At 41.2% G+C, this 12,783-nt stretch overlaps 1 protein-coding gene across 1 annotated transcript in view; it reads right to left on the bottom strand.

Annotated features, from left to right (window-relative positions):
- iqub (IQ motif and ubiquitin domain containing) overlaps positions 1 to 12,783 on the bottom strand; it is a 56,329-nt gene that overhangs the window by 21,865 nt on the left and 21,681 nt on the right. Inside the window, exons 5-9 of the mRNA XM_017437543.3 lie at positions 11,051 to 11,218; positions 6,189 to 6,364; positions 2,833 to 2,988; positions 1,854 to 2,064; positions 966 to 1,054 (exon numbers count right to left, since the gene is read on the bottom strand). Coding sequence (XP_017293032.2) covers positions 966 to 1,054; positions 1,854 to 2,064; positions 2,833 to 2,988; positions 6,189 to 6,364; positions 11,051 to 11,218 — 800 coding nt within the window. The remainder of the gene's footprint in view (positions 1 to 965; positions 1,055 to 1,853; positions 2,065 to 2,832; positions 2,989 to 6,188; positions 6,365 to 11,050; positions 11,219 to 12,783) is intronic.

Below are 12,783 nucleotides of genomic sequence, written 5' to 3'. Positions count from 1 at the left end.
GAGCAGTGGCTACAACAGATCCCAGGAACAACATCAGACATCTCAGTCCAGAAATGTGCAGTTCTAGGCACAGCCAAGATACTGCGCAGAACCCTCAAGCTCCCAGGCCTCTGGTAGAGGACCCGAGCTCAGAGGATGAAACAAAGACCACCTGCGGAGGGTGAGAAGGGAATTTTATTTATATATATATATATATATATTGCAGTTTTTATCATCAGTATAAGTGGTATAGTAGTAGAATGAAAAGGTTTAATATTATTTTTTTTCCACCCTTTTGAAGCAGCTATTCTAGCAAAGAAAAAAAAACAATCTTTTTTATGAACAAAAGTAGTTTGTTTAAAACAAGTTATTAGCCAAATGAGTTATCTTTGGCTAATCTCTTAGATCTAAAATTACTAATTTGGTTGCCCAAAAAATAAAGTGTAGTATTTGTAGACTGTAAAATATATTCTGCTGCTTGACATCAGGAAGGAAAAATTCTCAACCAAACCAACATCTGATGAGAGATTACTGCTGGTCAGTGAGAGGCAAAGATGAAAGAGTAATTACTGAACGTGATACATATCAGAAGGGATTGAGACTCCATAGAAGTTATTCTTGTTTTTTTTTGTCTAAGTTGTAAACCAATATTTAAAGAGAACCTATTATGCTTCCTTAGACAAGTTAGGATAGGTCTGTGGGCTTTGCAAAACATGTTCATTACATTTAATACAAAGAATCATTCTCAGATATTGAGATTTCACCTGATCAGTTCTGCCTGTTTTGAGCTCATTTCAGAATGAGCGGTTTCAGGGCTACGTCACTTATATGCAAATAAGCAGCTGTTGGCCAACTCAGTGTCCATCTCAAAACATAAAAACTCTCTGAAGGATTAAACGGTATGAATCTGACACACATTTATATTATTATTAATTCAAACTCTGAACATTCTGAATTTGGGACAGGGGTCTTTAGCGGTTCCGAACTGACATTTGTCGAGTCAGACACCGGCAATCAGGGGGTCTGAACCCTGGCTGGTAGCGGGTCAGGACAGCAGCAAGCAGCAGGTCCAATCCTGAAAAGTGTTCGGACGGCCACCTGGTAAAGATCAATTTTATTTTTTTTTTAACTTTTCTTCTCTTTTATTAGCATAGTTCTAATGTTAGTTTAGACAAACCTGCCGTGACTTTAACAGAGACATGTTTCTGGGACAGGTGAGCTTTTCAAACAACTTTACAACTTTCTTTGGCAACATCACAGGGACATTGCCATCAAAAATAAACTGAAGCCACGCAGCTCTGTTCCCTGTGACTGGGAGAACATAAACAGACATGTTCTATACTACAGTCGACAACAAAACATTTTCCTTTTCCAGCAGACATTGTTCAGCAGTAAAACCAGCAGAACTAACGTGATGGTCTTCTTGTAATGAAGTGGGTGGAGCTCCACTTGGGTTGCTAGGAGAGGGGCTGGACTCAGCTTCGGGATGCTAGGTAACAAGAATTGTGACACAACAATCTCAAGGTTTTTGAAACCGGTCATTTTGCAGACACCAGAAAACATTTACTTATTGTCAAAAAACGGCTGGGTATTTTCATTTCTTGTGCTTGGACTGTTTCTAGAAGCAGTAGATACTCAAATAGAAGTACAAAAACATGCAAAAAGTGAATTTTTCATAATAGATCCCCTTTAAGTTCAGTTTATCCCAAGACATTTTTTAAGATGCTATAACCAGTTTGTTGCTAATCAACTTTGCATCTTGCTAATTGACTTTACCAATAATTAGCCACACTGGCAAAAAAAGTTTAAACCAGAGGAAGAACCAGATACAGAAAATAGTCCTCCATCTCTTCAAATGCTGCTTTTAGGCTTACTCTCCAGTGCATGGTACAGCAAGTTGAAGTCTTCCTTCCTTTGCGGGTTCATCCAACGCTCATGACGGTCTCTCAATTGATCGTTCTTCTCTTCCTGCTGCTTCTGCTCCTGAATCTTAAGCCAGGCCAGCCGCCTGCTTCGTTCCCTCTTTAGCCGGTCCACTGCCTGCTGGGCAAGCCAGCGCCGGATAAATGACTGCAGGCAGATAACCTATAATACATATACAACACATGTTATCAGATCTACATACAATATTATTTTATGACAGATAAATTTAATTGCATTTTTAATATACTGAATTTATCATCAATATTTATTTCAACATGTTTACGGAGTTGAGTACAAAAAACATTTCAGTTTTTTAAAAAGTATTTTCTCAATAAAGACACTGATAGAATATTATTATTACAACACATTTATTCATCACATAAAAACCATTATTGCATTATGATAAGTAATGCTTTGTCAGGAAGGTGGTTGGAGGATTTGGACTCAAAATGCAAACAAATACAGGAAGCCTCGAAGTAAAACTAATTCATTTTTAAAAGGAAGCAAAAACTGAAAGCTGACATGGCAGCAAAGAAACAAAAAAAATTACAGGCTGAGGGGGACAAGAGAAGAACACAAGGAAATCCAGACAGCCTATGAAAGCAACAATGAACCAGTGGGGAAGTGAAGAAGATGAGCAGGTTTTAAAGCAGAGGGTGATTGGTAAGTGGATACAGGTGACTGATTACAAACTGGGGACAGGTGCAGATGGGTGTGGCAGGCAAACAAGTGCTGAGGAAAAGTGAAAGCTGACAGTAGCACACAGAAGGCACAAGAAGCAAAACTACAGATAAGCTTAATATTGAACTAAACACAGTGTTAACAAGAAATAAAACAGAATTACAGAAACACAAAACAAGAAACTCAATACAAAAGAAACTCAAATAATAACTCACAAAACAAATCCTGACATGCTTAGTTCTAACTCACAGCTTTCAGCCTCCTGTCATGGATCTCATCAGCAGTGATGTATTTCCCAGGAGTAACCAGCGTGTCATTCACACAGGAGACGTGGCATCCAATGCCAGTCATCTGAGTGGAGACGCTGACCACGCACTGCTGAGTCTGACACTTCATCTCTGTTGTCTGTTAGAAAAGCAAAAACACAAGGAAACTGCGAAATTAGATTTTTTTTCCTCAACACTATTAAAAACTGCATTAAGTGCATATTTAAAGCTATACTAAAATGAACTTAACTAGATAAATTACATTTTCTGTGAAAATGCATCATCAGTGCTGAATCAGTGCTGAGTGTGAAATGATTTTTCCGAAATTTGCTGAAGCAGATAAAATTTAGTTGTTTTAGCTAAGAGGAGCAGAACAAAAATTAAAATTAGCAAAAGGTTAAATCTAAAAGTAGAATCAGAATTCTTTATTTGTCATTGTGCCACGGGGGTACAACAAAATTGTGAAACAACAAAAATAGAATAAAAATAGAATAAAAATCAACAAAAAATAAAAACAACAAAAACAGCACTGTTCTGGTATTGCACATAGAGTGGAGTAGATATTGCACATATTCTGATATTGCACATAAAGTAGATATTGCATAGTATTGGCTGTTTGGACGGGTGATAGCAACGGTAATCTACAATGTAAGTGAGGCATTCAGGGCAACAACCGCTCTTGAAAAAAAGCTGTTTTTTAGTCTGTTGGTTTTGGTCTTAATTGCCCTAAGATGCCTCCCAGAGGGGAGCAGTTAAAAAAGGTAGTAACTGGGGTGTGAGGAGTCCCTGATGATACTGCGGGCACTCTTGAGGCAGCGGGTGGAGTAAATCTCTTCCAGTGAGGGTAGGGGGCAGCCAGTCAGTCTTTGGGCGGTGTTGATAACCCGCTGGAGCTGCTTCCTTTCTGCTGAAGTGCAGCTGGAGAACCACAGCGAGATGCCACAGCTCAGCACCGACTCCACAGAGCAGTGGTAGAAGGACCGCAATAGTTCTGCTCTCAGGTTGTTCTTCCTGAGAATCCTCAGGAAGTACAGTCTTTGTTGTGCCTTCTTCAGGATTGCCGTAGAGTTCTTAGTCCACGTTAGATCCTCGCTGATGTGGGTACCCAGGAACCGAAAGTCCGGCACCATCTCCACCCTGTCCCCATTGATGGCGATAGGCTGAATGTCCTGTTTACACCTCCGAAAGTCAACAATGATCTCCTTTGACTTGGAGGTGTTCAGAGTTAAGTTATTGTCTCTACACCATGCAGACAGACGCTCCACCTCCACCCTGTAGGCAGTCTCATCTCCTCCTGACATGAGCCCCACCAACGTGGTATCATCGGCAAACTTAATGATGGTGTTGCTCGGGTGGGTGGGGGTGCAGTCATAGGTGTAGAAGGTGTAGAGCAGGGGGCTCAGGACACAACCCTGTGGGGAGCCAGTGCTGGTCCTCAGTGGAGAGGACAGGTGGTGTCCTACTCTCACCCTCTGGGAGCGGTCTGTCAGGAAGCCCAGAATCCAACTATAGGTGCTGGCTGGGAGACCCAGGTCCCCAGCCAGCAGGTCCTTGACACCCTTGTTCATCCAAGGTTTCTGGTTGGGAAACACCCGCTTGTCCACCGTGACAGTGTTGACACAGTGGTGGATGTAGCCAAGTACTGCCGCGGTAAACACCTCCAGGTCCTGGTGGAAGAAAACATCCCAGTCCGTGCTTTCAAAACAGTCCTGCAGCTGTAGACAGGCCCCTTCAGGCCAAGTGGTCACAGTCTGGGTCGTAGGGGGTGAACGCTTCCTCAGTGGTATGTATGCCGGAATCAGGAGCAGGGACATGTGGTCGGAGGCTCCCAGGTGGGGCAGCTGGGTAGCCCTATAACCATGCTTAATGTTCGAGTAGGCTTTGTTCAGAGTCCTGGTTCCCCTGGTGGCACATTTGATGTGCTGGTGGAACTCTGGAAGTACTACTTTCAGTTCAGCATGGTTAAAATCCCCCGCGACCACATGCACTGCTTCCGGGTGTTTGTTTTGTTGCCTACTGAGTGTGATGTGGAGGTGGCTAAGAGCCGAGCTAGCGTTAGCATCCGGTGGAATATACACAGCAGTTACCAGGACCACAGCGAACTCCCGAGGAAGGTAAACAGGCCTGCATCTGGCCGTGATAAACTCCAGGTGGGCAGACCAGTGCCTATCAATGGTGGACGTGTTTGTGCACAAGTAGCAGAAAAAAACCCCAAAACAAAACAAAAATAAAAGAAAAAAAAAACAAACGGCCAGCTAAAAATTCAAGAAGCAGAAGCCAGGAGAATAAACCGAATAATCTCAATGGCAGGAAAATAACAAGAGACCAGGGTCTGACACGATGACTGCTCTCCATGAATGCTTAGCAGGATAAATAACCAGCTCCTGATGAAAGGGACCCACCCTAAATGGTTGATCCAAGACTGGAGAGTATTGATCATGAAAGACCCCCAGAAATGGGCAATTCCATCCAACTACCAGCCAATCACCTGCCTCTGTACAACATGGAAGCTCCTGTCAGGCATCATAGCAGCTAAGATGAAGTGGGTCACATGGATCAATACCTGAGTGAGGCACAAAAGGGATATGGCACCAACAGAAGGCGAGCCAAGCACCAGCTACTAGTCAACACAACTGTAGCTCGAGATACCAAGGCAATGCTTTGGCATACGCCCCACTCCTGTTCTGCATGGGCCTGAACCCCGTCAGCCAGATGATTGCAAAGAGTCATCAGTCATCAGTCACCTCCTCTACATGGATGACATCAAGCTGTATGCCAAAAGTGAGCGAGACATCAACTCACTGATCCACTTAGAGAAACTGGTTTGTTTGGTTAGGTGTGAATCGAACATTGATGCAGACCAAAAAAGCGAACTCTGATCCGTCTAACAACCTAGGTCTTGGTTTGGTTGAAGTGAACTCTGGCACAATTCGAATGCTTATGTGAATGCAAGCAGACCAAAGACCGCTCCAAAAGCAGGAAGTGGACTATAGCACAGGGCCTTCAGGGTAAATACAACCAAAACAAACCTGTGATTCTACCACTAGTGGGAGAAATGGCTTGCTGTCAGACGTGGAGTGAAGAGGAGGAAAAATGAAAAATGTTTTTTTGGCTCATGTACCACAGACAAAACAGAAATCCTAAAACCGCTATAAGTTGTGTGAATTTTTGAAAGCAGCCATAAATATCATTAGTTGCTATGTTCTTTGTTGCTTCATGTGTTTATCATTGTTTATCATTTAATTTTTTAATTTACAATTTACAATGTAGTGGTTTTCGCAATAATATTTGAGTATCAAATTTGAATACCATTTTTTTGTTTGTTTGTTTATTTTTTACCTGCGTGTGATGACTGAAGATGACCACACCTTTGTCAGGTCTCTTCTTGGGTAGGGTTTGGACCGCAGCATGATGGTACTCCACCCCTGTCAGTCGGTGCCTGTAACCACCCAGAAAAGGTTTCTTCTGGCTGGATCGCTCAATCTCCACCACGACCTCTTTAAACACCCCCTCATCTGGATATCAGAATAACAATAATGGAATTTTGATCAAAGACAAATATGCTGTATTTATTGCCAGAGCAAAGGTTCCTATGATTTAGTCCAGGGGTAGTCAACCCTGGTCCTGGTCCTGGTCCTGGAGAGCCACCATCCTGCATGTTTTCATTGTTTCTCTGCTCCAACACACCTGATTTGAATCAGTGTGTCATTAACAGGCTTCTGCAGAAAATGAAGAGGTAATTTAACCTCTGAATCAGGTGTGTTGGAACAGGGAAACAAGGAAAACATGCAGGATAGTGGCTCTCCAGAACCAGGGTTGCCTACCCCTGATTTAGTCAAACCCTCTTGTCTTTCATTGTCAAAAAACACGACAAAAAAACCCAACTAAATCAATACAGACAAAAAACATGCATAGACAGATACATACCAAAACCATCAACATAAATAAATATTGATGAAGTGACTCCATTAACTTCCATTGTCCAAAATTGAAGACAAAATGTTAGTTTTCTAATTACTGCCATGTTGTACTTTTAAAGCCAGAGTCTGCACACTAGGAACATGGATACAATACAAAAAGTCTCATAAGTATATACACTCTCCAAACTCACTAACATAGTTAATCACAGTGTAATGTTTCACAAAAGGACATTGGTTTTTTCCTCGCAGCCCTGGGAGAGAGAACAATTTTATCAGGACTTGCAGTGCAGGCAGCAGCCTTAAGTAATCACAGTTACCACAGAGTAATGGCACATTATTTTGGACCACAGTGGGAAATTTGGTTGCATGCTTTAACTCCTATGAAGTTAGAGGAGAGGCACTTTGCCAACATGCGCCAAACTCTTTATGCAAGTAGCCAGACAGTGGAACACTGAGCATACTGATAGTGAACGCAACATGACTGCAGCAGCCAAGCAGCTGTTGTTTCAGTATCTGCCTTGCATCGCACATAGCCTCCATCAGGTCATCACACTTTCTCTGCAGAACAGTTGATTTTACAGTGCATTGGTAAAATGCCGAAAGGTTGTGGGCCATTTCAAACATAGTCCATCAAACGCAGTGGAGCTTGAAGAAAAGCAAATCGCACATTCTCACAAGATAGAGTCACTTACACAGGACTTCGCAACGAGATGGAACAGTACTCTGGTGATGATCAACTGTGTTCTGGCCTTAGGTGCAACCAATGTCAATGCCAACAACAGCTGAGCTGGAAACAGTAGTGGAGTCATGCAGTCATTTATTAATACTCCTGTTCATAGTTTGTTTTTTAATGAAAGTGAGTGTGCGTCAGAAATAGTAGGAATGTCTGTGTGTGTTTGTGTGTATGAAGTCCCTTAACATCACATGAATGAATATAACAAGTTATTAACTGAAGTGTTTTTCTTTCTTACTGCAGGTATGTCAGGAATTTGCACAGACCAGCCAAAGAGACACTGAATAATTTCACAAAAGTTCCTAATTTATTACAAAAAATTTTTAAAAAAAAGTTTCAAAATGACAAATTGGGCCCAACACAGAAGTGAACACAACAGCCCTCAACCCAGGCAGCAACACAAAAAGCTCAAGCACAAAAAACTGACTTCCTAAACAAGACATGAGGGGAACTTAAATAGTGGCTTATCAGACTACTGCTGCAAGGTTTCCCCCAGTGTATTATAAGCCTGGCAGGATGCCAGGCTTTGCTGAACCTGCCGCCAGGCTAAGCTCTACTTGTTTATTTTAAATACGTCATTTTTTATACACGTTTTTTCACCTGCTCCCCCAAAACCACTACCTTTATCTACCTCACTGCACGAGGGTACGCATGCCAACAGTGACACAATCACGCTGTCCCCGCTTCTGCACAAAGGTTCCGCGCGGTGTCATGTCGCATGGTCGTGCACCTTTTGTAACTTGGGGCGGACTGCGTGCGCCGCGCTCCGTTCAAAATGAATGATTTTGGTGCTCTAGCAAAGCTGGTTCGCCTGTATCAGCATTTATATGATCCCTCTATGAGAGATCACAAAGATAATCAAACGGTTCAAAACTCATAGAAGGAGATTACTGCTGCAGTCGATAAAAAGGAGTTTATAGATCACAGAGGGAAGAAATATTAGTCCTATGATGGGCGAATCACAACTAAAGCAAATAAATCATTGAAAGTCAAACTGAATGCTTTAAGTTTAAACATCCTCTCTGTATCACAGCCAGAAACACATCAGCTCATCCTCCTAAATACGTGCAGCCATATTTGATGTGACAACCTTCTGCTCTCTTTTTTATCGTATTTCCACTGGTTATGTAGCGTACTGCCCCCTGTCTTTTCAGAGAATACTGCACCCACGTAAGCGGCAAGTATAAACGCCTCCACTGCGCGCTCAGGTCCGCTCGCTGTTCATGGAGCCCTGCGGGACTCTAATGAGCCCTGAGGCCGAGCCGCCTTCAGCTACCTGGAGTTAGCATGTTGTCAGAGCCACAGCAATAAACATGGAGCGGGTTTAACCAAAAATGATTACTTGAGCTAAAATTCAGCGGGTGGCTTTACAAGACTGAATACGGTAAGCATGTTTTGTACTTAGTGAAAATATTATCCTTGTATAACAGTAAAATTATGCTAAGTAAGTAAGTAAGTAAACTTTATTTATATAGCACCTTTCACAGACATAAAATCACAAAGTGCTTAACAGAAATGGAGACAACAATATAAAAATCAGTGAACAAAATTAACAAAAAGCCAGACTAAAGAGATATGTCTTGAGACTTTTTTTGAAAGAGTCAGTAGATTTGGAGCAGCGCAATGCTAAAGGGAGAGCGTTCCAGAGCCTCGGGGCCACCACCTGAAATGATCTATCCACCACGGGTTTTAAAATGAGTTCTAGGTACTGACAGCAGCATCTGATTTGAAGACCTCCGAGTCCAAGATGGGCAGAGAGGCTTCAGAAGTTCTGATATATATTTAGGTGCCTCACCATGGAGTGCTTTAAAAGTTAAAACCAATATTTTAAAATGAGTCCTAAAATAGACCGGGAGCCAATGCAAAGTACCCAGAACAGGAGTTATGTGAGCTGTTCTGTGAGTTTTAGTTAAAAGCCTGGCTTCCGCGTTTTGCACAGACTGAAAGCATGACATGGAGGATTTACTCAGACCCACCAGAAGGCCATTACAATAGTCTAAACGAGAAGAAATAAAAGCATGGACAATCATTTCTAATTCCTTCTGTGATAAAATAGCTCAATTGATAGTTCAAATTGATGTGCTACAACCTTCTCAAGGATCTTTGACATGAATGGAAGTTTAAAGATAGGTCTGTAGTTTTCGGGCATAGAAGAATCCAGGTTAGGCTTTTTTAGCAGAGGACAGACTGCAGCAGTTTTAAAACATTTAGGTACAGATCTGGAACAAAGAGACAAATTTATCAAGCTTACTACACTGGGACTGATGCAATTAAAAATATCTTTAAAAAAAGATGTTGGAAAAACATCAAAAGGACACGATGACAGTGTCATATGCATTAAAAGATTGGAGATGTCATTAATAGACACTAGTGTAAAAGAGGACCACGTCACCACAGTCAGAGGACGAGGGTCCAAACAGTGGGAAAATGAAGGCGAGATACTTGCTCTAATAATAGCAACTTTGCTACTTTTAAAAACCTATTGCAATCAGAATACGTAAAAACACTTTGAGATGAACACAGTGGAGAAACAATGTTCTTAATTGTATCAAATAAAATTTTGGGATTTCGTCCTTTTAATTTAATGAGATTAGCGAAATAACTGGTTCTTGAAACACTCCTTCTTGAGCATCTCATTTAAGGAGCTGATCAAGTCTTTAAGGTGGAGCCTGTGAACCATCAGATCAGTACGCTTCCATAAATGTTTAGTTTTCCATCATAGTCTCCTCAAGGTCACAATTTTCTTATTAATCCAAGGACAGCTTGTACGTTGAACAGTACCCTGTTTTAAAGGTGCTATTAAGTTCAAAATGTCCTTATAGTAAATGTTAAAACAAGAAACAGCTAAGTCCACATTCATGGAGTTAAAATCTAAGGAGGCAGGATCAAAATGAGAACTAAAAGCTTCAGCAGTGTGTTCAGTTATGATCCTTCTTTGGATCAAACGACTAGGAGGAGCAGGATCAGGGCTGAAGGACACATTGAAATATATACAATTGTGATCACTAAAGAATATATCCTCCACACGAACATGTTCCACAATAAGGCCTAAAGAAAAAACAAGGTCCAACGTATGGCCTTTACAATGAGTGTGTGCCCGTACATGTTGAGTGAAGTGGAAAGACTCAACAATGGAGATGAGGTCAGCAGCTGACTCACAGGAGTCATCATCAACATGTAAATTAAAATCACCCAAAATTAAAACATTCTTCAGCTTAATGATAGAGGCCAAGAAGTCAGTGAATTCAGATAAAAACACTCCTGCTGCGCCAGGAGGCCATGCTATTAAATTCAGCATTAGATGTTTTGTTGTTACATGTAGTGATCCAACATGCAGCCTGTGCCACAGAAAGCACAGTACAGTACAGCATCTGTCTGTTTTTCAGAGTTCTGTTGTTATTCATTGGCCTGGAAGTGAGACGTGTGTTGGTGCTTTGTTTGCACTTTTTCATTTATGTGAATTTAATTTATTTATTTCAAAAGTGCCTTTTTGTAAAACCCACACTCACAGTATGCTGAGTACATTGCAAAGACCCATTTGTTCATACCTTTTTGGACTTGGACAGTGATGACATCTGGCATACAGTCATGCTCTGCAGAATGAAAAGGGCGGAGTGAGTGGGAGCTGGGGTCTGTGGAGCTCATCTCCATCCGGGTGGAGCTGTGAGGTCTAATCCCAAGCTCCATCAAGCTTTGCTGCTCCTCCACCACTTTGCCTGCAAAGCAACCACTGAGATTCATTCTGTCCTTGCATGGCAGCTGAACAGAAACACAAGCAAGTTGTATTTTTCCATGACAGAACATGTTAAAATGTTACAGAATATTGGAGAAATTTGGATTTGCAAACACGGCTTCTCTAATCTACTATTTCTAATAAATCCACATAAAATGACAGTGCTGGCAAAGTGCACATCACTTTATGCACTTATTTTCTATATCCTGTTCATTGTCACGCTTATGCCTTAGTGTACAAAAATGTTCAAACTATTCCACCATGTCATTATTTAATGAAGCCAAAATAAAAAAGTCCACCCCATGATTCAGTAGCTTAGGGCTCCACCACAGCATTTTGATAAGGTTGAGGTCTGGACTTTTTAGACTATAGAATAATTTATTTAGATTAGCTTTGTAGAGATGTACGTATGTATAAATGTGTGTATGGATGGGTAAATGAGGGCACACATTGTGTTGTAAAGAACTTTGAGTCGCCTGATTGGCTAAAAAAGGCTCTATATAGTTACAGTCCATTTACCATTTACTATTTCCTTTGACAGGACCATTGCAACACCTCGATTCTTTTCTTTTTCTTTTGTAGATTTGCTGCTGTGTTTCTTCAGACATACTGCTGCGCAATATGGGTAAACATCTGTACTTTTGTCTCATCTGTCGAAAGGACATTGTTCAAGAAGTCTTCTGATTTGTGATAGCACCAAATCAGAAGGAATTAGATATATGGTGGAGTTTCTGTGTCCTCTGATCACAGTGAGCCAATCACTCTGTAAGCTTGATTTAGTTTTTATTTTGACTAGCTTTATCCAGTGCCAACAGGCTGTTACATCGCACTTTACTCTGTCTCAAATAAACACAGAAAAAGTCTTTGGACAAAGGTTGTGGCTGAAAGAGCTTAAAATCTCTGAGGGTAATCAACATACACCTATGCCCGCTTTTCTCCTCCTTGTTGGTAAATGTCATTGTCAGTTTTTCTATGACACATGTAGCAATGTGGCTGGAAAAAAAAAAAAAAGAGTTACTTCCTAGAGATATTTTTGTCTCCCAATAACCAACACCAATCTTTGAAGCAGTTTGCAGCCTACATACAGTGGTGCTTGAAAGTTTGTGAACCATCCAAACATGGCCATTATTTTCTAAAGAAAAATTATAATAACCATGTAAAATGAACATCCAAAGCTCAAACTGTAGTGCGGACCTTCCAAATAAGGAACACAAAGAAGAAAAAGATACATATTTTTATTATTTATTCAAAAAAAGTATTTTATCCATCAAAAACAGAAAATCTGCCAAGTGCAAAAGTATGTGAACTGTTACAGTTAGTACCTTGTGGCACCTCCTTTTGCAGCCATTACTTCAACTAAACGTCTTCTGTAACCACAAACAAGTGTCTCACATCTGCTGTTTGGGATTTTTGTCCACTCCTCCTTGCAGAACTTTGCCAGTTGAGAGAGGTTGGAGGGACATCTGGCATGTACTGCCCGTTTCAGATCTTGCCACAGCATTTCTATGGGATTGAGGTCTGGACTTTGACTGGGCCAATCTAGAGTGC

Source organism: Kryptolebias marmoratus, linkage group LG17 (genome assembly GCF_001649575.2).
Source record: "Kryptolebias marmoratus isolate JLee-2015 linkage group LG17, ASM164957v2, whole genome shotgun sequence".
Lineage (NCBI taxonomy): Eukaryota > Metazoa > Chordata > Actinopteri > Cyprinodontiformes > Rivulidae > Kryptolebias > Kryptolebias marmoratus.
Note: the sequence above shows the minus strand (reverse complement) of the source record. Positions and strands in the feature narration are given on the sequence as shown.